Genomic DNA, 25,032 nt, shown 5'->3' with positions numbered 1-25,032 from the left:
TAAAACAGAATAATCATAATTAACATGAAAAATGCATGAAATATATAACTATGTGTGGAAGGAATCTCTCTGTTTAACACTTTGAATTAAATTAGTCAAATAAATGAACTTTTCATCGATAATGAAAGATTTATTTTATTTGTGCTGTTGTGAGGACTTTACCTCTCCAGACTACCTCCTGTTTATTGATAAACTAACCGGGCAGCATGGCCCTGGGTGGAATGACAACCATGTGAGGCACAAAAAGTGACGCACACAGACCCCGCAGGAGCTCGCCTAATGAAGCTAAAGATGCTTGACGGGGAGCAGCTGTCCAACTTCATATCAAGTCTCTCGATTTTTCCAGCTTCAGTCTGGCTTCCTCTGAACCTGAGAAGCGGGGGAGCAGACGCCCTCTAAGCATCGTGTGTCTCATAAATGTGTTAGCGATCTGAACGCTTGAAGGGTGGTGAGCTCCCAAAAGTGACACCGTGTGTTGTAGGGTCTCCTCTGACGCAAGGAAACCTTTTAGTTGTAGTGTCTGGTGTCACTCGGATGCATAGCAATGCAAATGCTGCCTATAAATATGCTTCCCTGTCCAGGCTATTTAAAACCAATGGGGTCAAACAGAAGAGTTCAGCTTCCTTTCAGTATTGCAGACAAAATAAAATAATACAAAATGTAAAAGCAGAAACTTCATTATGAGTCAGCAGATAGGTTTACATAGAAAAGTGGATGTTGTTGTTGTGTCAACACATTTCCATTTAATATTAAATTTATGGTTTCTATTTATTTATTATTAATTTTATGGTTTTCCTTAAGTAAATGTACCTTGAGGTGTTTCTGTTGTGAATTTATCCTGTTTGAATTGTTCTGAAAAGGGAAACATCATGTTTCTGTGTATACCGAGGTACAATCTGGCTTCAGAAATGCTTTAACTCTTGGTGGCATCAAATCAACAAGGAGCCCGAACAATTCGTCTGAGATTCTGGTCCATGCTGACATGACAGCAACACAGGTTCTGCAGATCTGCTGACTGAACGTCCTTGATGAGGATGAAGCTCATTAATAATAAGGGATCCAGTGTGTGTCAAGAGATCCCCCACACCATGACACCACCACCACCAGTATGAACTGGTGGATCCATGCTTTCATGATATTCACTCCAAGTTTTGACTCGACCAACTCAATCCTGCTGCTGAAATTGAGACTCATCGGGCCAACCTGTTTTTGTCCAGTTTTGGTGACCCTGTGAGAACTGTAGCCTTAGTTTCCTGTTCCTAGCTGACAGGAGTGGTACCTGGTGTGGTCTTCTGCTACAGCCCATCTACTTCAGGGTTAGACGTGTGTTCAGAGATAATTCTGCCTACCTTACTTGTAATGAGTGGTAAATTGAGCTTCTGTTGCCTTTCTTTTACCTGGCACCAGTCTGCAAATCCTCCTCTGACCTCAGACATCAACAACGCATAACTGTTAACACAGCAAGTGCAGAACCTGTTCAGCACCCAGAAGGATCTGGTTTGGGTGTACTTGGTCCACATGCAGGTGATTGATGGGTAAGCAAATGACTGGATGTGGAAAGAGCACCAGATGGAGTAAGAGAGAAGTAGGCAGCTGTAGGCATCATTCTCAGGCTCCACCGCTCTGTTTTTTTTAGATCATACATTTTTTGCTCTCATGTGCTAACTCTAATTATGACCCATAACCTTAAATTATATATTGTTTATTCTCATATGCGCAGTTGTGAACTGGAAGAGAACCTGGATGGGTTTGTCCTTTGGACATGTGCTGTTTGGAACCAGAAGAGGTTAAGGGCAGTAGGACCTCGGAGTGGTGCTGTACAGTACTGGAATACCTTGCGGCGTAATGAATTGTTTACAGGCAGTTGCATCAGTTAAAACAGTTAGTGACGGTTAACAGACTCCTATATCTAACTGGTTACATTGTGTCTTTGTATGAGGCCACATGATAGCGTTATGCTGTTCCAACTGACTGCTGGATGCTCCTGCAACTGCCAGATAATAATAATAGCCTGGCTCCACTTGTCATGGTGCTACCATGTGCTGCTTCTGGGGCCTAATTTACACCCATCATTGCTCTGCATGAGAGCCAAATTACATCTGAATTCTGGCTTTTCCTTTGTGTTCAACAGTTCTGCACAGTAAGTGTCATTTGGAACAACGCTATTAACCTGTTATTACTCATGCAATGTGCTTCCGTCAAGAAATCCCCCTGAATCTTATTGTTTTTTTCATTTTATCAGCTACATAGGTAATAATCTAGAAAGAATAATTTGTTTTATGGAGATAAATAAGTGATAAAATGTGAAAAAAATTCAGAGCAATGAGTCACATATCCTTTCAAAAGGCCAGTGATCACATGGACTTCTTATTTTCCATCAGCCTTCATCAAACTACCAGTTTATTCTAAAATCTGCCACATGTTGGAATATCGATGGCTTTATTGCAACTCATCTTGTTATACATGCAATAACTTCTAGATTCATATCTCTTACATTGTGGACCATAAACATGAGGTTTATATTTAAATGTCTCCAAAGTAAGCAAGTCCAAATTTTGCATGATATTAAATTTGCTAACAGATAAGGTTTGTAATCAACAATGATGTGGAAGATGAAAGTGCTTCAGGAGAACGTTTATGAAAGGTTGACCAGTCCCGACCTGCCCTCCCTTCCAGCTCATCATGTACCTTATTCCCACAGCAGGCCTGTAAGATAAATATGATTGTGGATTTTCCTGGTTCTGTCCTCCATCCTGAGCCTTTCTTTTCCACAGCCCTTCCTGTTGGAATCAAATCTGCCACATGCGGCAGCGGATTAATCGAAGACTTCCTCTCCACCACTGTGCACAGTGGTAATTCATTTTAATTGTGAAACATTCCTCCTGGCTGCGTTTCCAGCACTCCAGATGCTTGTCGTCTTTTTGACAAATAGACCCCTGACGGTGTCTTCAAAGCCTTCAGTTCTAGGCCTGCTGTTGGAGCTTTTACAGGTCAGAAACGCAATGATGTCGGATTACATTCCAGAGAGTCCTCTTCACGGATTTAGGAAAGCGGGTTCATGTAAAAATGCTCCTCTGGTTGATGACCAGGGTGGTCTGACTCTCACGTCGCCTCTCCTTCTTCCTCTCCAGTCTCACCTTCCAGCAGACGGCACTGGAGGCTAACAGCACCAGTCCGGCGGAGAGCAGCACCAGCCCGAAGTAGGAGATGGTGGATCCGTGCGAGTTGAAGCTGTACGCCACCGCGGTGACCACAATACCAGCGATGAGGACCACCACACCAAATGGGACAGTGCAGCGGTAGCATGAGAGCTCTGTGCCCCCGGTGGCTGCGGTCAGCTGGACCTCATTAACCAGGGGGATGTTTACAGTCGTCATGGAGACTGCTGGTTGCTCGTCGGCTTTGGGCTTTTCTGAGGTCGCTGGCGTTTTCATTGCGTCTTTGTTAAGTTCTTCTGGCATTGCAGGATCAGGATCCAGCTGCTCTGTGTTTACCAACTACAGATGGCTCCTCGTTGTTGCCCTCTTTTCCAGGTTCAGGATCTCCTAATCTGAGGAGAAACAAACCAAGCAGTAAACAAACCAGTGAAAATGTTAAAAGGCCAATTTTAGTTGCACAATGCAAAAGAAACGAGACCAAGCAGATGTTTCTGGTTTGATTTCCACATCCTATTTCACAATTCACCAGCCCACTCTGACCACCACATGCTGCTTCAATAAACCAATGTAACCTCTTTGCACAATCCAGGCTTCCTCTTAACCCAGTCAGGGGAGAATGACGCAGTTCTGCTCAGCCCAGCATGAGCCGAGACATTCCCTGGAGAGCGCAAGATACGGGCCGCTCATTGAAGTGCAAGAAGCTTTGAAATCACAAGCAGTTTCACAACCGTCCCCTCCTTCTTCTGCCTGCATGTTTTCCTGATGCAAAGCTGTGATTCAGATGCTGAGGGACAAAGAAAAGGAGGCAAAACTTGCTTCATCCCAGCCAGATGCTGCAGGAGTTCATCTTGCTATTCCCAGAACAGAATCATTGCTTGTAAACAGGTTTGATTTTGTGTGGACTCTTGGTACTGGACCTCAGGATCAGTATCAATCTTTGGGTTAAATCTAAAGCTCTCATTGGATTTCACAACCTCTGGATGTGGGAGTTTAACATTCCAGCATGTGGGCTAATCTAAAGACAGGAAAGACAGAAAAAACAGCATGCAGGACTAGGATTTTATCGGCACAGAAAGTGAAAAATGTTCACAGTATTGCAGATACTGTATTGTAAGTATTTAGCAGTAAGTTGTTGACCAGGAAACTGGAGTGAGCAGAAAATCAGTAATGAGTAAATAACTCTGCAGGAGTCCAAACCTGGACTGTTTGTCCTCAGGTCTAAATTATCACATGATCATTTAATGATTATCTTTCTGTCTTTTAATATTTAGTAACAATTATCTTTTACTCTTTTGATATTTAATTTACCGTCCTAAAATCTGCTAAATGCTGCATTAAATTAATTTGAAAGAAGATAAAATGTAATACTTACCCTATTATAAATCTAAACATGCCTTTATGCTCCAAGGAAATACGAGAAAGAGATTAAAACCTGTTCATGTTGAAATTCTGCTTTTCTATCTTTGGAATGACTAAGTTAACAGCTGTCTTCATATTGTCCATGCCTTCATTAGATGTTACTCTAAATCTGGTTTTGTTCTCCTCACTGGGCCTGGACAGGTCGACAGTCCATCACTGGGTAACACATGAGCCGTACATTTGATTCAGGTGTGTAGAAGCAGAGACACATCTAAACCTTGCTTGACACTGACCCGTTGAGGATTGAAAATGCCCTTCCTTACTGTAAATGAACGGATCAGGAAGTGCTTTTATTTTGACATTTTCAGCCTGAAGTGTCCTGTAATGTAGTAGCTAGCTTAGCAGTGAGAGAATGTGTATTTTGTTTCCAAAATGATTTAAAGTAATTCAATTCAACGTTCAGTCAGAGAGACATTCATGTGGTCATTATTGTGAAGCTACAGCTAACATGATCAGATTGTTATGAACCATTAACATCCCATAATAGTCCACCAACATCACTGGCTGATAATCAAGCTCAGTAAAATAAGCTCAGTAAAACATGCAGCTGCAGTCTGGAGCTCAGATATCAACTTCCTTTCACTCTATACTATGACTCGGGTCTCTCGTGGTTAGACCACCACGAGTCCAAGACACACCTCAAGTCTTTAGGGCACAAGTCCATGGCCAGTCTGAAGTCTTTTATTTTGCTAATTAAACGTCACTGGAGATGGAGTCTTAAACTAGGGTGACCAGACGTCCCCGTTTTAGACAACATGTCCCTGGGTAAAGCTGTGCCCCAAAAAATGTCCCCGATTTTAGCGTTTTGTGAATGAGAATAAAAAATGTTTCGTAGACTGTTATTACGGTAGCTGGGGGTAGAAAGTGCAGGTGAACATGTTGCAACAACTGCTGTTATGGTAGCTGGTCGCCCCACTATTAACGTCACAGAGAGAGTAGAAGAAGTTCACTGCCTTGGACTTGGCTGATCCTTGGACTAGGCTGATTATTGGACTGGACTGATCCTGCCCGTGACGAAGGTTTGGTTCGCGGTAGAAAACGTTAATAGTGTTGTCAACATTCCCTGTGCCCAAGTAAAACAAAATAAGGCTTGGATGGGTTTTGTTCTACTAAAGGTGAGGACCCAAATGCAAATAAACCAAGCTTTGATGAACGAACAGAACAAGAAAAGGCAAGACGGGAGACAGGGAGTAGCAGCTGAGTAAGGGACAGAAGGAGAAATCACTTTTTAAGCGCTGCCTGAATTAGGAAAATGGAGTTACAGTGTCAACAAGGGTTCGTCCAAAGTAAGATGTTTTAGAGTTGATTAGTGACCTTTATATTTTCAGAGCTAGTTATTAGTTGTTTTGTTATATGTGAACACAGACTTTCAGGCTGAGGAGTGTTTGGACATTTGAAAGTTCCTCAAAGAAAATAAAGCAGTTAGTAACAGGGAAACTGAATGAGGCAAGAACTGCATGAACTGAAAATGATGAGGAGGGAGAGACAACCACATGGTTAAATATGCATTTCTTCTGTTGTATTAGCTATTAGCTCCAGATAAAAATAGTTGGGTTTCATTGCTAAATATAACAATTAACAATTATAACAATTTTGGCATTTCATCAGCTGAGGAAACTGGTCAAATTATTAAAGAAACGTTAATATTTATAAGATTATATTAGGATTATCCTATTTTCTCATCTCAAAATAACCAATTTCTAAAGGATATCTGAAATAAAAAACTAATTTTATTTTATTCGTTAAATTGTATTTTTTCAGTATGGGGATTGTGATTATATTATGTCTGTTTAAGAACAGTGAACGACTGCAGAGCAGAGGAAAATGGGAGGAGTTAGATAGAGAGGAGGGAAATAGGCTGATAGAAAAAACAGTAAAGCTAAGAGGAGGTAAAGAAAGTGTTAGAAAAAAGAAGGAAAGGAGAGAAGACGGATATTAATAGTAATATTACTTTATTCATTTTATTACTCTTATGAAATTCTAACAAGTGTGGATAGACACTTTCCTGCTATTAGGTTTGATTTTTTTGTTTAATTATGAATAAATATTTTTAAATAAATGACACCTTAACTGTACCAATGTTTTCATTATATCTTGATAACATTTAATTCTATTAATCTCCGAGCTGGAAATGCCCCCAGATTTGACTTCAGAAATCTGGTCACCTTAGCTTATTACGTTACCATCTCTGGTTGAGACTTGGTACGAACATCGGGATGGTGCTAAATAAAGGTCTGAACACCTAAACAGACTGAGCTTCTTTGGATGTCTGAAACATTTGAAGTTTAGCAGTCTGAACAAAATCCATTCCACGCAATGAAGAACCACCTGCTAACCTGACATGGCTCTCCTCAAGCTCTTGTTATGAACATTTTAACAGCTTTCTGTGGCATCATTATTAAAAATATTCTTGTTTCACATCAACATACGGTTTATTGTTAAACAAAGACTAAATGCTGTGGGCCTATTTCCCCACCAGAGCTTCCAGGTCTCTTTTTATACTGCACGGCATCATGAATTTTTTGAATCTTCAGGAGATTTTAAATAAAAATCTGGAGGCTTTTGACAGAAAACTGAAAATGGCTTAAAACTGGGTCTTTCAGCAGGTGGCGGGTCCAAACACACATGGGCCAAATCAACACAGAAACAGTTCAGGAGAAACTAAATCAACCTTCTTCTTGTAAATGAAAAAATTAAGTTCTGGACCAAAAATTTAAAAAACAACAGTTTTGAGACTTGTATTTGTTTCCTGGCGTTGCAATAAAGTCTTAGGGGTTTATTTTTGGTTGGGTCCAATTTGCAGATATGTTGTAAAACAAATACATATCTTTTGTGTTCGCCAAAAATTTCTAGAAATATTAAAATGCAACAAGACGCAGCGATTGAATAAATAAAATCCAAAGATGAAAAACGTTTTGGGGACTGTTGGGAATGATTTGCACAGTGGACACTGTTTCAGTTTGGATCTTACAGGAGCATTACTGTGAAGAATGCAAGTTATTCTCCACAATCTGTTCATGTAAAGCATTAAAACTGCAATAACTTAAAGCAACAACAAATAAAAAGCCTCTGAAACTGCAAACTGGGATGTTGTTTTTCTTGTTAGAGGAACCAACAGACTTCTTTGGTTTACATTCATTTAAGAGCAAGAAACAAACAGTTAGTCAAAGAAGCAAGAATAAACTGAACTATTTGTGTTTTCCTTGAAGGAAATTGTAGAGACTGTACGAGGAGAGCCTAAATAAAGTAAGAGTTAATTAAGAATAAATTGTAGTGTAATTTGTGAAGGACAATTTAAGCAAGATGAGTGAAATCAAAGAGAAAAGTCTCTGCAGAGTGAATTAATTTAATGGATCTGGGAACTAGAGAAAAATCAGGTTTTAAATCTTCCTCCCACACATGCGCACTAATTCACCTTCTAGTTCAATTCGCTTTATTTATACAGTCCCAAATAATGTAAGACACTTTACCAGATATCATATCCAGAAATATGAAAATAAATCAAAGCACACAGCCACGTTCAGCTGCATATATTACGATTAAATCCTAGAAAATGGAATAAAAGCTGCTGAAGGCGAAATTAACTCATCATTAGTTACGTTGCTGCTTTTATTTGAAGGATAATAAATTCTGTTGAAATTAGAACTTAGAAAGATTTGTTACCTCACAAGTTATACCCACACCAAGGGTCCAAAGCTGTCTGTAACTGAAACAAGGCGGTTCCTAAAGAATTCTGCCCGGTTCGGTTCGGTCTGCAGTCCGACTCTCTGTAAGTCCTGAGTAATAATGCTTGTTGGCCGAACTGCCATCCTCACTGAGGAGGACGTCAAGCGTCTGTGTCTGCCAGCAATCACGGAAAGGGACGCTTCCTGCTCAGTTTTTCAAAATAAAATACAAAAAATGCAATTATCAAATAATTCTGTTCTAAAAGTAAAAGTCAAATCCGACATTAAATCTGGCAAAACGTTTCCTGTTTTGGGTCAGTTATTTTTATTAGTTTCCTCAAATAAAGAGCATTGCCAACATTATAACTATTTTGCCTTTAAGGCAATAGGGAAAACCCAAGTGATGATGTCATGGCTTTGTAAGCTTCTAATAGGTTAGTTGAGAATATTTTAGTAAGATCAAGACAAACTTGTTGATTTAAGAAGACTTCAAACCTTCTGCTACCTTGTGTGACATCATGGAAAAATCAAAAGCAATCAGCCAAAATATCAGGAGGAGAGTTATGGACCTCCACAAGTCTGATTCATTCTTAGGTTTCCATTTTCACATGACTGACGGTTCCACATTTATGTGTTCCAGCAGTTATACGTAAGCATAAACAGCATGGAGATGTCCAACCATCATACTGTTCAGGAAAGGACAAAAGAACAAAAGCTGCAGACCTTGTGAAGATGCTGCTGGTCAGAGAATGCCATGAAAGACTGAAAGGCCACTCAGAGAGGAAGAAGCCGCTACTCCAATAGCAACATAGAAAGCCAGATTGCAAAGGTTTAATTTTTGAACACATCTTTCTGAGCTCCAGCTCAAAAATCTTGAATATCAATACTCAGAAGTAAAATATAAAGAAAGAATTTCAAAATCAAGTGATTCAATTCAAATCAGTTGATTTATATAGCATTAATTCACAACATATATTGTGTCAAATAAAGCAATACGCAGCATAGATGTTATATTCATGCTATATGGAAGTAAGGGAGGATCTATGTGGTAATATTTTAGTTTTTGTGAATCTTTTTACAGCATTTCTTCCTTCCACTCAACTTTTCATTAAATGCTCGCAAACAGCACACAGTGATCCTTTAGCAAAGAGTTTAACCTTCTTGTAGAGCAGGTTAGTGGCCGTCTGCTGGTCAACAGTCAAGTCAGCAGACTTTTCCATGATGTGTAGGCTGTAAGATGACTTTAACAGTGGTAAGGTCTGACATTCAAATTTCCTGAAAATCTTAACCTTGGGGCTTTATGGGGCACATTATGGTGAATGCAAGCTTGGCACCTGAACAGAAAACAGCCTGAACTTGGCACTGAGGCATATATGTGTCGAGCTTTTATTTTGGTGTTTTTAGGCGGAAGCTGCGTTGTTGTTTCCGGGCTGACAGCTCAGCTGGCGGCCGCTGTCCGAGGAGCTGAGCCGTCATGTCACTGCAGTTCAGTGATGAGGAGTTCCAGCGCGCCTGGAAGGAGCTGGACGAGCCGCAGCTGGATGGAGGCTGGGAGCTCTTCACCGAGACGATGGAAGTCCAGATCCACCGGCTTTACGATAAGGTAGGAAAACCTGCGGCAGTCTGCTTGTGGAGGGACTGGGTCCTCTGCAGAACATCTGCAGCAGAACCTGCAGCAGATGTTCTCCCATCCCTGCCCTTCTAAAACATCATCATGTTTTCATGAATGCTTTTATTACCAAATAACGCGTCAGATGTGAGGTCCTAGCGGCCAGAGGTGGAAAACTCCGGAAACAGCGTCCTGATTTCACTCCTTCAGAAACCAGTTCAGCAGAGTTCCTGCCCAGCCTAGAAAAGTCAGGATTTCTTTTTTTTTTTTTTACATTTTCCACGACTGGTTAAATAGGAAATGGAAAAAACACTGGGTATGGAAAAGTGTTTGAGTTTAATACTTATTTATTCATCTTAAAGATAAATAATTGATCTAAAATGTGATTTATTTTTAAATAACACCTTTAATCCTTCATTTACAGCATCACAACTTGAGTTTATTAAACTCATTGATCGTTTTGTTTCTTTAAATTACTGAGAGCCCAAATGATCGAAACACACTTGCTCCAAAGTCAAGTAAGGGTCGTTTTTTTGGTTTTTGACCTCTTAGATCAGGTTTTTAAACTGAATCTAGTTTAGATGCAAACAGAGCAGTGAAACTGCTATAAATATTCACAAACAGAATAATAATAATAAGAACAGTGCTGTTTACAACAATTAAAACAAGGAAACACCAAAGGAAGCAGTAAAACAGTAGGCATAAGAATAAGATGCTCAAGTTAAGGTGAACAAGTGGGTCTTCAGCTTAGCTTTAAAAACCTCCACAGAACATGGCTGCCTTTTAACTTGAAGGAGACTGTTCCACAAAAATGGGTCACGGAAGGAGAGAAAGTGCTCCCCAACAGGTTTTCTTCTAGCAGCAGGACCAGTTGAAAGGCCAGAAGCCTGAGATCAGAGAGCACGGGGCTGCTCGTACAAATGCAACAGGCACCAAACCATTTAGATCCTTGTAGGTAAGCAGGAAGACTTTAAAATCTGCTGGGACCTGACAATGTAACCAATGACGAGATAACAATACTGGAGTAAGGTGCTCATATTTGCCAGTTTGGGTTAAATTGCAAGCAGCCACTCTCTAACCCAGTGGCAGACCTCTAAAAGCAGGGTTGAGATCTAGTAGTAGTAAAGCAGAAATAAGATCATTGTCTGCGTTTACCAACAGATCATTAACCACTTTGACTAATGCTGTTTCAGTGGAGTGGTTAGATCTAAAAGCAGACTTGAAAAAGATCAAACTGATTATTTGGTTACAAATAGTCAGGAAACTGCTTGGAAACAACTTCTTCAAAGACCTTAGACAGAAACGATGGTTGTGAAATGGGTCCATAGTTTGCAACTGAGTAGACATCTAGTCCAGGCTTCTTCAGGATTGGTTTTACCACAGCTGATTTAAAGCAAGCAGGGAAGACTCAACTAATCAATGAGGTATTTAATAAAAACATATGGTCCTAATACTGACCACAGTTCCTTTATGGCCCAGGCTGGCAGAGGGTCCTAGAGACAGGTTGTACATCGAGCTGCATAAAAACTGCAGGTAATCCAGACAGGGAGAAAACCTGGAAGTCAAAGAACCCTTGACCAGCAGCAGCGGGTGAAGCAGCTGAGTAATCTGACGAACTACCGACAGAAATCTGGTTTCTCGGTGTTACGGCCCCATGTCTGAAAAATGTAAGAAAGTCATTGGCTGTCAAATTTAAACTGCGTGGTTGGTTTACCCTTATGGAAAAGTTTAAATTTAGGTTGCTTTAGCTGAAGACATCACCAGGCGTTAGAAATACTTCTCATCTAGAACATCTCCAGCAACGCTTGGCTTCTCTACAGATTCACCTCAGGTTCAGGAGTTCCACATTAAGCCAGGGTGTGGGGTTCTTTTTTAGGCTGACCTGTGTTGCATTTTTCCCTTCCAGAAACCAGAGGAAATAAAGTATCAAATACAATTACTGAATGATCTAAAATAGGTAAAGCACAGTTTTCAGTCACCAGCTCATCGAGGCCCGAAACAAGGTCCAGGGTGTGGCCCAAACTTGTTGGCCCAGACACAAGTTGTGAGATTTAAGGAATCAGTTATATTCAAGAAGTCTTTAACCAGGGGTTTAGCCTCACAACAGAAGTGAATATTAAAGTCCCACACTATGAGAATCCTTTCATAATGAGCAATAAAACTTGTCAAAAAGTCTGAAAACTCCGAAATGAACAGATCATTGTAATTGGGTGGGCGATAAATCCCTATAATTAAGACCACATCGCTTTATTTTCTGCAGAATTATTTCAGTAAACATTTGCTTTAGTAATTCAGTTGAGAAAGTGAAACTCCTAAATAGTCATTGGACAAAGTGATCCATGTCGAGCGTTTTGTTTACAGTTAATGAAAACCCAAAATTCAGTTTGTCAGAAAATTAGAATATCACATCAGATCAATATGCATGAAGAGCATGTGCACTGATTTCTAACAGATTTTCCTTTCACTCAACTTTCCATTATTAAAGCTGGATGCAGCACTCTGTGAACAGCCAGCTTCTTCGGCAATGAGCTTTGATGGCTTCCCATCCCAGCGTCAGTGACTGTCTGCTGGACAACTGTCATGTCAGCAGCCTTCGCTATGATTGAAGAGGAAACAACCCAACATTTCTTATTTTTTTTGTTGTAATATTAAGTGTTTTCAACAAGCTGATTTGTGGGTTTTTATTACCTGTAAGCAGGATTTTATTTCCCTTGCTTTTACTTAACCTTACAGAACCTTTGAGGGGTAGTTAGGCAGCTTTACTCCAGCTCCAACTATTCAGATAGGTTTACCATCAATTAGTTTTTAAAATGCACTATGCTATTAATAAGAGGACAATAATGTCAGCTCCAGGTAACCTAAAGAGTTTCAGTTTCAGACATTAAATCTTTGGCAAAAAAGGAAATAAAAAAATAAAATAAAACTGTTGTACAGATCCTGTATTTTCCAGGCAAGCTATAAATAAAATAAAATAAAATTATTCTAATTAATGTTTTTTCAGTGCTGTAAAATATAATAAAAAATAAAATCTGTTTATCTGAACCTGATGAAGTAAATCCAAGAACTTCTCCCCTGCCGGAGAGAGAAAAAGGAGCGATGCAGCCCAGTTCTGATCACAGCTGAGTGGTTTGGGTTTAGTTGTTCACAGTGTGGGTGTGGCATTTGGCCTGCAGTTGGAAGACAGAACTTTCATGTACTGTTTGCAGGAAACTGGACTTTATGAGTACAAAGTCTTTGGTGCTCTTGGAGGCTGCACCCCAGAGCTTTGTGCAGATGTCTACATGGACTTGATGTATCGGAAACATTGGGATGGATATGTAAAAGGTAAACAAAAAAACCCGGTGAGGTGAAGTTCACTCCTGTTCTCTCTCAGAAGCATCTTCATTGTCTCAGAAATCATCATCTTACTACTGGTTACAGCCATTTTCATGTGTGTCTGTTCTTTCTAACATTCTTGTCTTGGCACATCTGCAGAAACAAGCAGGTAACATGCTGTAGCTGTAGCGACAGGTTCTATCAGGAGAGGAAGGAATGGTCCAGTTTTGACCTGCAGACCAGCGATGAGGCTGTAAATGGTTTGATTTGTTAAGGTGGGCAGCAGAGGGCGTAACAGAAGCCGCAGCAGCGTTATCTGTCAGTAACTGGAGCGTCCGACAGTCTGAAGACACCAGAACCTCATAGATGCATTACCAATGCTGGATCCAAAGGACATGTCAGGGCCCACCACACACACACACACATACATACACACACGTGTCATCAAATGTGTAGTTTCCGACTGTGCTGCAGTGGCAACAGAGGTTTTATTGTATCGTCTATTTGACTTTTAAAGTCTAGTAAATTTGTGGAAATGATTCATTTAGTTCTGTTTGAGGTGCCATCTGTCTTGTTGCCTTAAATGACATCAAAAGGTTAAAGGTATTTTTAAAAAGATTTCTCATAAAATGTATTCTCTATTATATTTAGAAACTGTGTTTTTAACTGAGCCTCCATGACTAACAGCTCAGCTGCAGACCTTTCGGATTCACTTTGGAGTCGGTTTGCTTAGCGAAGCAGGACCATGACTGGAATAGTTAAACGTTTGGTTTCCACAGATCAGAATTGAAATAATTCACTTTAATAACTTCATGTTTAACAATTTTGGACTCTTGTGCCAAAGTATGCTGCTGTTCTAAAAGTTCGCATATCTACAGAGAAATGGGTAAAAAGATTAAAACTACTGGAAGTGAGACAAACAAGACTGAGGAGGACAGTGAAGAAGACAATGAGGAGGATGGTGAGGAGGACAAAATAGGTGTTAACATATTGGGTTCCTCATCAGCATGCCAGGAAAAAGCATTTTCTGTCCTACCATCACAAACGTAAACTTGTAGAGTTTCCGAAGTCCTACAGGAGCTTGTCTGGAATAGTGTGTTCAGGTCAGATTATAATAAGATTAAGTACATTAAATGGGTTTGGCACAAAACAAAAATAAAACACGTCATGAGCTCTTTAAAATACTCAGACAATTCAGAACACTGGGTCGTTATTAAGAATCGTCCAAAACAGTGAACAGTGACAACAGAAACAAAATGAACCTTCTCGCCAAAAAAAGTGACATGTTAAATGGACTGAACTTATATAGCGCTTTTCCAGTCATACAGACCGCTCAAAGCGCTTTGCACTAGAGCCACATTCAACCAATTGCACTCACACATTCATACACCGATACGCAGATCGGTAGGCAACTTGAGGTTAAGTGCCTTGCCCAGGGGCACAACAACACATGGCAGGAGGAAGCTGGAATCGAACCCACAACCTTCTGATTGCAAGACTCTTCCTACTGAGCCACAGTCACCTGTTTTTATGTACCTAACCATAACATGGTTAGGTACATAAAAACAAAATAGTTTAGAAAATGAAGTAGAAAAAACCCAAAATGGAACAATGTAGAAATGAAAGGAGGTGGCCGGACAAAGAACTGAAGGCACCTGAGAAGACAAAGACTAAAATCACCGCAGAAGCAGAGAAAACCGTATAAATAGTAATAAAATAATGAAAAAACTCAGTCTGTCCTTCCATCTATCAACTTTCACCTATCCAGGTCATAAGGGTAACAGGGCCAGGAGGGAAACCCGGACATTCCTCTTCCCAGTCATGTTGTCCAGCTCATTCTGGGGAATCACAAAGCCCTCCAGCGAGTTCTGGTTCTGACTCTGGGTGTCCTCTCAGTGTGACATATCTGGAAGACCTCCAAAAGGAGGCACGTAGGAGGCATCCTGACTAGATGCCAGAACCACCTTAACTTGGCTGCTGCTGTGGGAGTCGGGTTGCAGGCGAGGGAAGGGACCCGGCGCTCCAATTCCCCCGCGTCTCAATCTGGCTGTAGGGGCAAAGAGTTTCAAGATACACAAACTTAATTATCAACACGGGAAGGTGAGCATTCAGGAGTGAAAACAGCAATAACTGGAGCAAGAAAACCAAGACTAGTTAAGTAATGAAGCAAGCTGCACATAATGGCTGCAGCTTTAGCGTTGCAATCTACTGTGTCTTCTTCATGAAATCACAACAGCTTCACCATTTTATGCAGATAAAATGCTGAGAAGTTGATCAAACAAAATCTCTTCTTTCTTTGGCTGCCAGGATAGATGTGCTCCCCTCAGATTATCAGAGCTTCACACACCTTTTAAATAATCTTGGAGCAGTTTAGTAGATTTCTACTGTTTAGATGCTGTTTTATTAAACTTTTGTCATTTTTGTTCATTCAGAGCTCTATGAGAAGGACTTTGGTGGACAAACAGCGATCTACTGGGAAGTGAAGTACCCGTTTCCTCTGTCAAACAGAGATGTATCCTTTAGTTCTCAAAACCAAACACATGACCTCCTTTGTTGTTTTATAATTAGGTTCATTTTATGGAATCTAATTCAGTGGACCATATTCCCCAACTACTTAAACCTCAGTATGTGTACATAAGGGAGCGGAGAGACCTGGACGTAGATGGCCGAAAGATCTGGGTGATCCTGGCCAGAAGCTCAGCGGAGACGGCATGTGCAGAGAAGAAAGGTGTGCTGAGGGTGAAGGACTACAAGCAGAGCGTCGCCATGGAGAGCGATGGAGCCAGTGGCACTAAAGGTGACTAACTGGCTGAATAATACAGAACAAAGTAATGGACAGTCTGATACTGTTGAGCAAAAACTGACATTTTGTGATGACAACTTTAGATTTCTTTTGTCTTTTTTCACCACTTTTCCCTAAATACTCTGATAATTATCACTCACCTGTCAAAATCCTTAACACCATTATTTGATGTTTTAATAGATCAAATCTAAGCAAACTAAAATTATTTCTGGGATTCCTGAAGGTTCTGTTTTGGGGTCAATTCTATTCAGTGTCTCATCTTAGATGATGGAGTCTCACAGAGAACATCGCCTTGTATCTACTTTATATTTATGTCAGATGTATGAACCAATTAGTGGATGGCTAGAAGACAAGTCATTGTTTTTGGCCCCCAGGAAATTAGAGATCAGCACTCATTTTACATTAAATCTAATACTAAATCTGTTTTGGATGTTTTGTGTAATTCTTCAGATTTCTTTCTTTTACTGTATTCCTTGGTGATGCCACGGTGAATTTGTTATGTTTTGCTTCAACTTTGAATTAATTTTTATTCTCTAAGCTCGTGTTGAATATTTAGGTTATCCATTTAATAATTTCCCATTCTGGATTTTTTTGTTGAGCCAGTTAGTAATTGAAGCCCTTGTGAGAGAACCAATCTTGTGCTTTGTTTCAGTGTTCTTGAACTACTTTGACAACCCTGGGGGAATGATTCCTACCTGGCTGGTGAACTGGGCAGCGAAGGTGGGTGCGGTCATGTTTTATATGGTGTGATCAAAGTCGTCTGACAGGAATGTTCACCAGCTGTGGAGTTGTAAAATAACCATGCAGAAAGAAACGATGAAATCCTGAGGGAAACATGCTCTCATGCCTGTACAGGTGTCTTGTTGGCCATGGTCTTATATGGGAATGTTTCCTCATGAGGGATTGCAGGAGAAATGGGAAGAGCTCAACATGCTGAGCAAAACAGAGAAGACATGAAATAGGAAAAGAATAATCTGATAAAGGCACTTATTTTTGTGAGTCACACTTTATGCACAAAGCATTTCCACCTATAGACTATACTATTGAACACACTTGAAAAAACAAGGTTTTTTTCAAGTCAGTTTAAACAACCGTTACCTTATTTTTGTGTAACTTATTATTCTTCTGTAAGACATTTAAGTCATAGAAGACATTCTTCTCAGGTCTCTCATTTTTGTCTGAAACTCGCTTCTGTCTTCTTCTGTGTGAGTAAGTGTGACTTGTCTCTGTGCAGTTTCTTTAAAATAGAAGATACCAAGAAGGCTGTCTTATTTCAGACACAGATGGTTAAATAATTAAATGCATTAATCTGAACCATGACACTGCAGTCAGCCAGAAAATAAAGCCAAATGTTTGGTTTCCTTTTACTTATTTAGAGCTGGAAATAACCCTTAAACCAACCATCTTTGTTACCAAGGAGGGTGTAATATAACAGGTTATGTTCAACAAGGCACACTTGGTCTCTGAGCTTTTACTTTGTGCCCTTGTGGTTGTTTGTCAGTCAAAAATGTTGAAATGTTGAAGATGTGTCTCTTGCATGGAGTCACCATTTACTTGCCAGGTGGCACTTGTTAGTCTCTGGGGATGTCTACTTAGTGTCTGGTTGTATTAAACGTCTAGTGCCCTTTCTCACTGTGCTGTTGGACATCACCAGGCATTGCAAAGCACAAGAACTTTGACCCCTTTGGCTTGCCATATTTCCACCTGACTTTTTGCTGCAGCTGCAAAGGTGCCTAAACATTTTAAGACTGTTGTTTTAAAACAAGACTTCAAGCTACTGTATGCCAGCCAGGCTTGCATTGCTTTGGTGTGAAGTGCTTAAGATAGTGCCAAGGCACTTAACAGAGAGGGCAAAATATACATGCATTTCTTCTTCTGGAGGATAGCAGAATTTACATTTGACTAACATGTTCTTCGTCTGGTTGTATGCACCAGACTGTACTGTTTGTCCCATGATGGCTCAGTTTAAACACATTCACCATTAAAATGTTTTACTGCTTAAACCTACAGGGGTTGGACAATGAAACTGAAACAGCTGGTTTTAGACCACAATAATTTATTAGTATGGTGTAGGGCCCCCTTTTGCAGCCAATACAGCGTCGATTCGTCTTGGGAATGACATATACAAGTCCTGCACAGTGGTCAGAGGGATTTTAAGCCATTCTTCTTGCAGGATAGTGGCCAGGTCACTACGTGATACTGGTGGAGGAAAACGTTTCCTGACTCGCTCCTCCAAAACAGCCCAAAGTGGCTCAATAATATTTAGATCTGGTGACTGTGCAGGCCATGGGAGATGTTCAACTTCACTTTCATGTTCATCAAACCAATCTTTCACCAGTCTTGCTGTGTGTATTGGCTTCTTTGGGGCTTCTCCACACCGTAACTCTCCCGGATGTGGGGAAAATAGTAAAGGTGGACTCATCAGAGAACAATACATGTTTCACATTGTCCACAGCCCAAGATTTGCGCTCCTTGCCCCATTGAAACCGACATTTGGCATTAGCAAGAGTGACCAAAGGTTTGGCTATAGCAGTCCAGCCGTGTATATTGACCCTGTGGAGCTCCCGACGGACAGTTCTGGTGGAAACAGGAGAGTTGAGGTGCACATTTAATTCTGCCGTGATTTGGACAGCTGTGGTTTTATGTTTTTTGGATACAATCCGGGTTAGCACCCGAACATCCCTTTCAGACAGCTTCCTCTTGCGTCCACAGTTAATCCTGTTGGATGTGGTTTGTCCTTCTTGGTGGTATGTTGACATTACCATGGATACCGTGGCTCTTGATACATCACAAAGACTTGTTGTCTTGGTCACAGATGCGCCAGCAAGACGTGCACCAACAGTTTGTCCTCTTTTGAACTCTGGTATGTCATCCACAATGTTGTGTGCATTTCAATATTTTGAGTAAAACGGTGCTCTTACCCTGCTAATTGAACCTTCACACTCTGCTCTTACTGGTGCAATGTGCAATCAATGAAGACTGGCTACCAGGCTGGTCCAATTTAGCCATGAAACCTCCCACACTAAAATGACAGGTGTTTCGATTTCATTGTCCAACCCCTGTATATGAAGGTGACTGAATGTTGGAAAACTAAAAGAACATAAAGACCAATCATTTACAAGGCATAGAAACCACCATTCGACTGTGTCCCTCGTGATGCCCTGTGGGGGGTGCTCCAGGAGTATGGAATCGGTGGCCCTTTATTAGGGTCCATCCGGTCCCTGTACGAGCGGAGCAGGAGTTTGGTCCGCATTGCCGGCACTAAGTCGGACCTGCTCCCGGTGCATGTTGGACTCCGGCAGGGCTGCCCTTTGTCGCCGGTCCTGTTCATAACTTTTATGGACAGGATTTCTAGACGCAGACAAGGGCCGGAGGGGGTCTGGTCTGGGGACCAGTGGATTTCATCTCTTCTTTTTGCAGATGACCTGGTGCTGCTGGCCCCCTCTAGCCAAGACCTACAGCATGCGCTGTGGCGGTTCGCAGCCGAGTGTGAAGCGGCTGGGATGAGGATCAGCTTCTCCAAGTCCGAGGCCATGGTACTCGACCGGAAAAGGGTGGCTTGTCCTCTTCAGGTTGGAGGGGAGTTCCTGCCTTAAGTGGAGGAGTTTAAGTATCTCGGGGTCTTGTTCACGAGTGAGGGAAGAATGGAGCGGGAGATCCACAGACGGATCGGTGCGGCTGCCACAGTAATGGGGCGCTGTGCCGGTCCGTTGTGGTGAAGAGAGAGCTGAGCCGAAAAGCAAAGCCCTCAATTTACCGGTCGGTCTACGTTCCTACCCTCACCTATGGCCATGAACTTTGGGTCATGACCGAAAGAACGAGATCCCGGATACAAGCGGCTGAAATGAGCTTCCTCCGTAGGGTGGCCATCCGGGAGGAGCTCGGAGTAGAGCCGCTGCTCCTCCACATCGAGAGGGGTCAGCTGAGGTGGCTTGGGCATCTATATCGGATGCCTCCTGGACGCCTTCCTCGGGAGGTGTTCCAGGCACGTCCCACCGGGAGGAGGCCCAGGGGACGGCCCAGGACACGCTGGAGGGACTATGTCTCTCGGCTGGCCTGGGAACGCCTTGGGCTCCCCCCGGAGGAACTGGAGGAGGTGTCTGGAGAGAGAGACATCTGGGCGTCTCTACTGAGTCTGCTGCCCCCGCGACCCGGTCCCGGATAAGCGGAAGACGACGAGTACGAGTACGAGAAACCACCAGTTTAATATCTATTTAATCGGTTAAAATGGGCCAAGAAAGGTTTATGTTAAAGTGGAACTAACCCCATATCAACTTTCTTTGCAGATAAACTATATATATAAATTGGGCCTTAATGGTGCTATTGTTTTGTTATTGTGCAATGTTTTGAATATATTTTTATGCAAACTTATCCAAACTTTAATTCTGCAGTATTTGTCCTAAAATCGTCTTAGTGCTGCCCTCTTTGGGTTGAACGGTGGCTACTGCAGTTGAATTTTCCTATTGGTCCAGACACTACAGCTTGGTCCATGTCTACATCAAAGCCCAGGCATTCAGGTATTAAACCATCTCACTCAGACCCACGCCCCCGAACCGAGTCAGAACTTGGACCTGCGAGCATTGATCATAGTGTTTTATGCTTTATACCTTCGATCATATCCACTACTTTAGATAATATAAATCTACATGTATATGTAAGCTTTCTGAAAGTTTGTTACTGCTTTGAACGTTAGCCCATGTTAGCACTGATGCTGCTGACATCATTCAGAAACTGGACCCATTCTGTTCTCCACTGCCTCACCAGCGCCGGCTTCAGGCATCGCTGAGTCAGTGCCCTGAGCCAGCTGCTCCAACTGGTAAGGCTCGGGCCCGCTGGGCTCTATAAAGCTTCCCTCAACCTCAGATGATGAGGGGGGTTAAAAATCCTCTACCTCAAAGATCTATCTGTAGTGAAACTACCAGTGTCGCTCAGTCACTCTCCATGTTTCTATATGTCAAATTAAGCTAGCTGCCACTTTCCCTTGTCCTCCTGACCACACCCCCACTTAACTTCCTCTGCTCAACCCCACATTTGGCCCCGCCTCAGTGTCTCTTGGCACCGCCCACTATGGTCAGCGGGTGGAGTTATGCTTTTACTTCGGGTTTAGTTACTCTTTAAAAAGTATCAAATGAAGATTTGTTGTTTTGTGAAATTAAACTTGTTTATAAGAAAACCAGATGTGTTGTTGTTTTTCTCCTTAGTTAATTTGAATTAAAATTGTACATTTCCAGCATTTTTCTAGTTTAGCCTGGTTTCTCTCTCTGTCACGCAGAATAAATTCAAGCTTCTTTGGTTGTTTAGATGTTTTTTGGGGGAAATCTTCTCTAATAAGAAAACCTTTTCAATCTCACATCCCTAATCTAGTTTTCTCTAGTATACATGACCCTGAGTTATTGGGCCTCTGGGCGCTCTCTGTCCCTCCCTTTGCTTTATGATTCTCCTTCGTTTTTGTTTACTGATGTGTTGCAGACTGACGTCAATGGTTCCCTTTTTGCTGCCCCTCCTAGGTGGGTCTTATTGGCTTATCTCCCTGACTAATGTATGTGTTTTTTGTTTGTTTTCCCTTCCAGAGCGGGGTCCCAGGCTTCATTAAGGATTTGCAGATGGCTTGTAGCAATTACAAAACATACTGCGAGAGGAAATGAGTGCAGCTGAAGAGCTTTGATGAGTTTTCTTGCAGCTCTGTTTTCTCTTTGGGACGGGGGGGTTCTAGGGTTGTGTTCGGGGGGAATGTGGCATGTTGTTTTTTGCAGCTCTTCCTGTTTACTCGGGCATGATGTGCTGGACTGGCCGCCCTCATTGAAGGGCTGATGTCAATCAATTATGTTCTGATGTGCTGAGTTACCCATGTCAATAATCATGCACTCCGCTCTCTTTGGCATTTGGGAACATTTGGGGATATTTTCTTTTAATCGACTGTTTTGAAGATTTGAAAATGTTAATCATTCTGTTTGGCTGTATTTGCTTAAACAATCTGCCTCTCTTTGGACATGATTTCATGACTTTGTCTTGGTTTGTAATTGTTTACAGTTCGTGTTGAATCAGACTGATGCAATATATTTTAAGCTTGAGCCCATTGGGATCTTTTACTATTACGATTCACTGGTATTGTGATAATGAATGAAGTGTAGTTGTGTTAATAAAAATGCATGTAATGTAAATTCACTGGTGCTTCTTGTTTATTCTTTCCACCGGATTTTCTGAAAAATATATGACCTCTATCATAAAGGTCTGGAGCTTACTGGTAAATTAGCTATTTACAGAGCATCTATGGCTTTACATGTTAAGGAGGAAACCTACTTCTATGTGCATTGGTTTTTCTTCTCATCATTTGCAGGAACAATTAAAGACATCATCAGGAAAGATGTGCCTTTAAAGGGGAAACTTAAGTTCTGTGACCTTTCTGGTTCTGGAAATTAAAATAAATTTTTTCTTCTGATTCCAACAAAACCATCAACTGCTTGTGCCTTTTCTCTAATGAAACCAAATGACTTTTTACTGTGGTTTCTGTGCAAATGATCCAATTCATCTAAGCTAAAAATGCTTCATTAAATCATTAATGAGCCGTGTTGGTGCAAATGTTGTATATATACACGAATCTATTTCTACTTAGATTTATGTGAAACCACCAAAATAAGCTCTAAAGACTGATATCTGACCTGGAGACAGAACCTGGATCATGAGGTTATTCTCCATGATGCACAGAACATCCATGGCTGTGCAGCAGCAGAGGAAGCGAGGTGATCAACTTTTTGCTTCCCAGAAAGGCATAGTGGACTGATTCACTGAAAGTTTTATTCAGAAAATGTTCGACCAACACCTTTAACTGCATATATATATATATATACCTAATGTTTTTGAAAAGTAATAGAAATAACAATTTTGTTTATGTAATTAGGATCCCTTTTTTCATGAATAGTCAAATGTCATCGTAGCCAACAGCTTCACACACCCTATATGTAACACTTGTGCACACTTTTATTCACATTTGCTGTGAATTGTATATATAGACCATACATATTCTAATCTTCTAATATTAAATGTTTTCATTGACTGGAAGCAGAAAATCATCATAATTCACTGAAATAAACTCTTGAAAACATCAGTCTGTGTGGAATTAATCTATACAATGTGTTTCACTGATGGAGTTACTGAAATAAATGCATTTTCAACAATATTCTGATTTATTAATTATTACTGTATATATTTTTTATTTTGGTTTTTCCATGTACTTCCTTGGCATAACCGGCATATCATATGAAGAAGCTGGTTGCTTACATGTGCCATGGAAGCTTTGCTCAGAAAGGATATCTGGAATAATTAACTTGCATCTGGCAGACAGGTGACAGTGAAAGAGGAACCTTCAGTTATGCAGATTGTTGTTTTTTTTATCTAATAATTTTTTCAGTCGACTTTTACAGGATATAGAAAAATACACATTAATGGTGAAAAATGTTTAATTTTTTTCTGCCCCAAAAACATGGCCTATCTATCTATCTATCTATCTATCTATCTATCTATCTATCTATCTATCTATCTATCTATCTATCTATCTATCTATCTATCTATCTATCTATCTATCTAACAAACAATGGGGTTTCAGGCGTTTCCAATCACGCATGCGCATTGGATTCATGGTGCCTTGTCTCGACCTGACGGTGGTGCTGCTGTAGGTAAGAACTACACTCTGCTCTATGTTCACTACCAGTTCTTTTGTTCAGACTAACTCCTTGAATACAGACGGAAGGAGTGAGTTTTGAGGATAAACTAGTTCGTTATTCCAGGAAGTCAAAGTGAGCTGAACCACTAATTCCACCAGGCTGCTGCTCCCTCCCTGAACCTGGAATAACTGGAGAAAGATTCCCCCAGATTAAATGTACAGGATTTCCTTAAATTCTAAACTAGTTTTGCTAACATGAGACGTTTGACTGCAGCGAGAAAAAGACCGCCTGGATGTCCAACAGGTGCTCTGCTAATTACCTGAATCAGAGAGATGAAAACACAGGGTGCGCATCATTTGTCACCCGGCGCACCGGATGGACCATTTCTAACGGCGCCATAAACTGGATGGCCCACCAGCTAGAGTGGACGTCCACTTCGACCATTGTGACTCATAACAGCGTTTTCTAGGTCCAGAGATAAAAAAAAAAGGTCACAATAAGTTAAATTCCAGGCTGTGCATGTGATCCCCAGCGTTTCACCTTTATCAGTTTTGTTTTGGTCATTTTACCTAACTAAACCTCATTATACAAGAAGGCAATCACAGTAAAATGCAGAATTTTAATATTATTTAATGCTGTGGGACAATTAATTTAATCTTGCTAAGTTTTATCATCATGAGTCAGACATTTCTGAATCCAGTCAAATTCTATCATTGGTTAATTTTTCTCCATTGATTGTTAGGAGTTTGTTTTATTTTTTTGTTTTTTTCAACACCGAATCACAGCTCTTAGAGACAGTGTCACAGTCAACCACCCCTAGCAATGGGGGTCAACCACACCTAGCAAAGGGGTCAACCACCCCTAGCAACGGGGTTAGTTAAATTAGTTTTCCTGTTCTGTTAAGCTAATAAGTGACAGATCAGACATAAAACTCTAAACGTTGATTATAGTTTCACAGTGAAAAACAAAGCAGTTAGCTGAATTTATCCATGTGCAGGTGTTAAAGCTCTAACCTAAAGTGAGGACAGAAAAATAGGAAAATTGGTTAAACTCCTGAAAATCTGTTACAGATGATTTTTATTTATAGTCATACCTGCACTTCCAGGCCAGTTAGAGGGCCCCGTTTTCTCCCTCAGCCTCATTTTAGGTCATTTAAGAAATGGCCTAAAAACATGGAAAATGAGCAAACAAAGATATCAAATGAGAATAGGAAGAATCCAACACATAGTGGTGATAATAATAATAATTAATAATAATAATAATTCCAACTAGATTTGAAATACATAAATAAACTAAACAGGTGAGACAGAAAAATTAAGGTTTTATTGGTTTTGAAATAAAGAATAATAGAATAATGTTTAAAAAGTAGAACAAAGATAAGAATTTGACATCAAGAAAAACA

The 25,032-nt window shown here is 40.8% G+C and overlaps 2 protein-coding genes across 4 annotated transcripts; one reads left to right on the top strand and one right to left on the bottom strand.

Moving 5' to 3' along the window:
• Positions 1-2,422: 2,422 nt before the first annotated feature.
• On the bottom strand, positions 2,423-8,396 carry LOC124863950 (transmembrane protein 100-like). 2 transcript variants are annotated; one of them, XM_047358528.1, is made up of 2 exons: positions 8,241-8,396; positions 2,423-3,550 (listed from the first exon to the last, which is right to left on the bottom strand). In XM_047358528.1, the coding sequence occupies exon 2, from the start codon at positions 3,459-3,461 to the stop codon at positions 3,057-3,059; it is 405 nt and encodes a 134-aa protein (XP_047214484.1). In that variant the 5' UTR covers positions 3,462-3,550; positions 8,241-8,396; the 3' UTR covers positions 2,423-3,056. The 2 variants fall into 2 exon arrangements, with proteins under 2 accessions (XP_047214484.1, XP_047214485.1); XM_047358529.1 differs by having other exon boundaries at positions 2,423-3,545; positions 8,241-8,390.
• A 1,258-nt stretch (positions 8,397-9,654) lies between these two features.
• Positions 9,655-22,134, top strand: LOC124864834 (phosphatidylcholine transfer protein-like). Of its 2 annotated transcripts, XM_047359769.1 has the most exons (6): positions 9,655-9,845; positions 13,058-13,175; positions 15,599-15,678; positions 15,792-15,963; positions 16,622-16,689; positions 21,540-22,134. In XM_047359769.1, exons 1-6 carry the CDS (start codon positions 9,717-9,719, stop codon positions 21,612-21,614), a joined length of 642 nt encoding a protein of 213 aa, XP_047215725.1. In that variant the 5' UTR covers positions 9,655-9,716; the 3' UTR covers positions 21,615-22,134. The 2 variants fall into 2 exon arrangements, with proteins under 2 accessions (XP_047215725.1, XP_047215726.1); XM_047359770.1 differs by lacking the exon at positions 16,622-16,689.
• The last annotated feature ends 2,898 nt before the right edge of the window (positions 22,135-25,032 follow it).

This window comes from Girardinichthys multiradiatus, chromosome Y (genome assembly GCF_021462225.1).
Source record: "Girardinichthys multiradiatus isolate DD_20200921_A chromosome Y, DD_fGirMul_XY1, whole genome shotgun sequence".
Lineage (NCBI taxonomy): Eukaryota > Metazoa > Chordata > Actinopteri > Cyprinodontiformes > Goodeidae > Girardinichthys > Girardinichthys multiradiatus.
The sequence above is the reverse complement of the archived record's forward strand: the minus strand, read 5'-3'. Positions and strand labels throughout refer to the sequence as shown.

What these genes read in the sequence shown, in the direction of transcription:
- LOC124863950 (XM_047358528.1), bottom strand. Translation starts at nt 3,461, where the DNA reads ATGCCAGAAGAACTTAACAAAGACGCAATGAAAACGCCAGCGACCTCA.
- LOC124864834 (XM_047359769.1), top strand. Translation starts at nt 9,717, where the DNA reads ATGTCACTGCAGTTCAGTGATGAGGAGTTCCAGCGCGCCTGGAAGGAG. An exon ending in TCCACCGGCTTTACGATAAG is followed by an intron (nt 9,846 to 13,057) that starts GTAGGAAAACCT and finishes TACTGTTTGCAG; the next exon opens with GAAACTGGACTTTATGAGTA. An exon ending in TGGAGCCAGTGGCACTAAAG is followed by an intron (nt 15,964 to 16,621) that starts GTGACTAACTGG and finishes GCTTTGTTTCAG; the next exon opens with TGTTCTTGAACTACTTTGAC.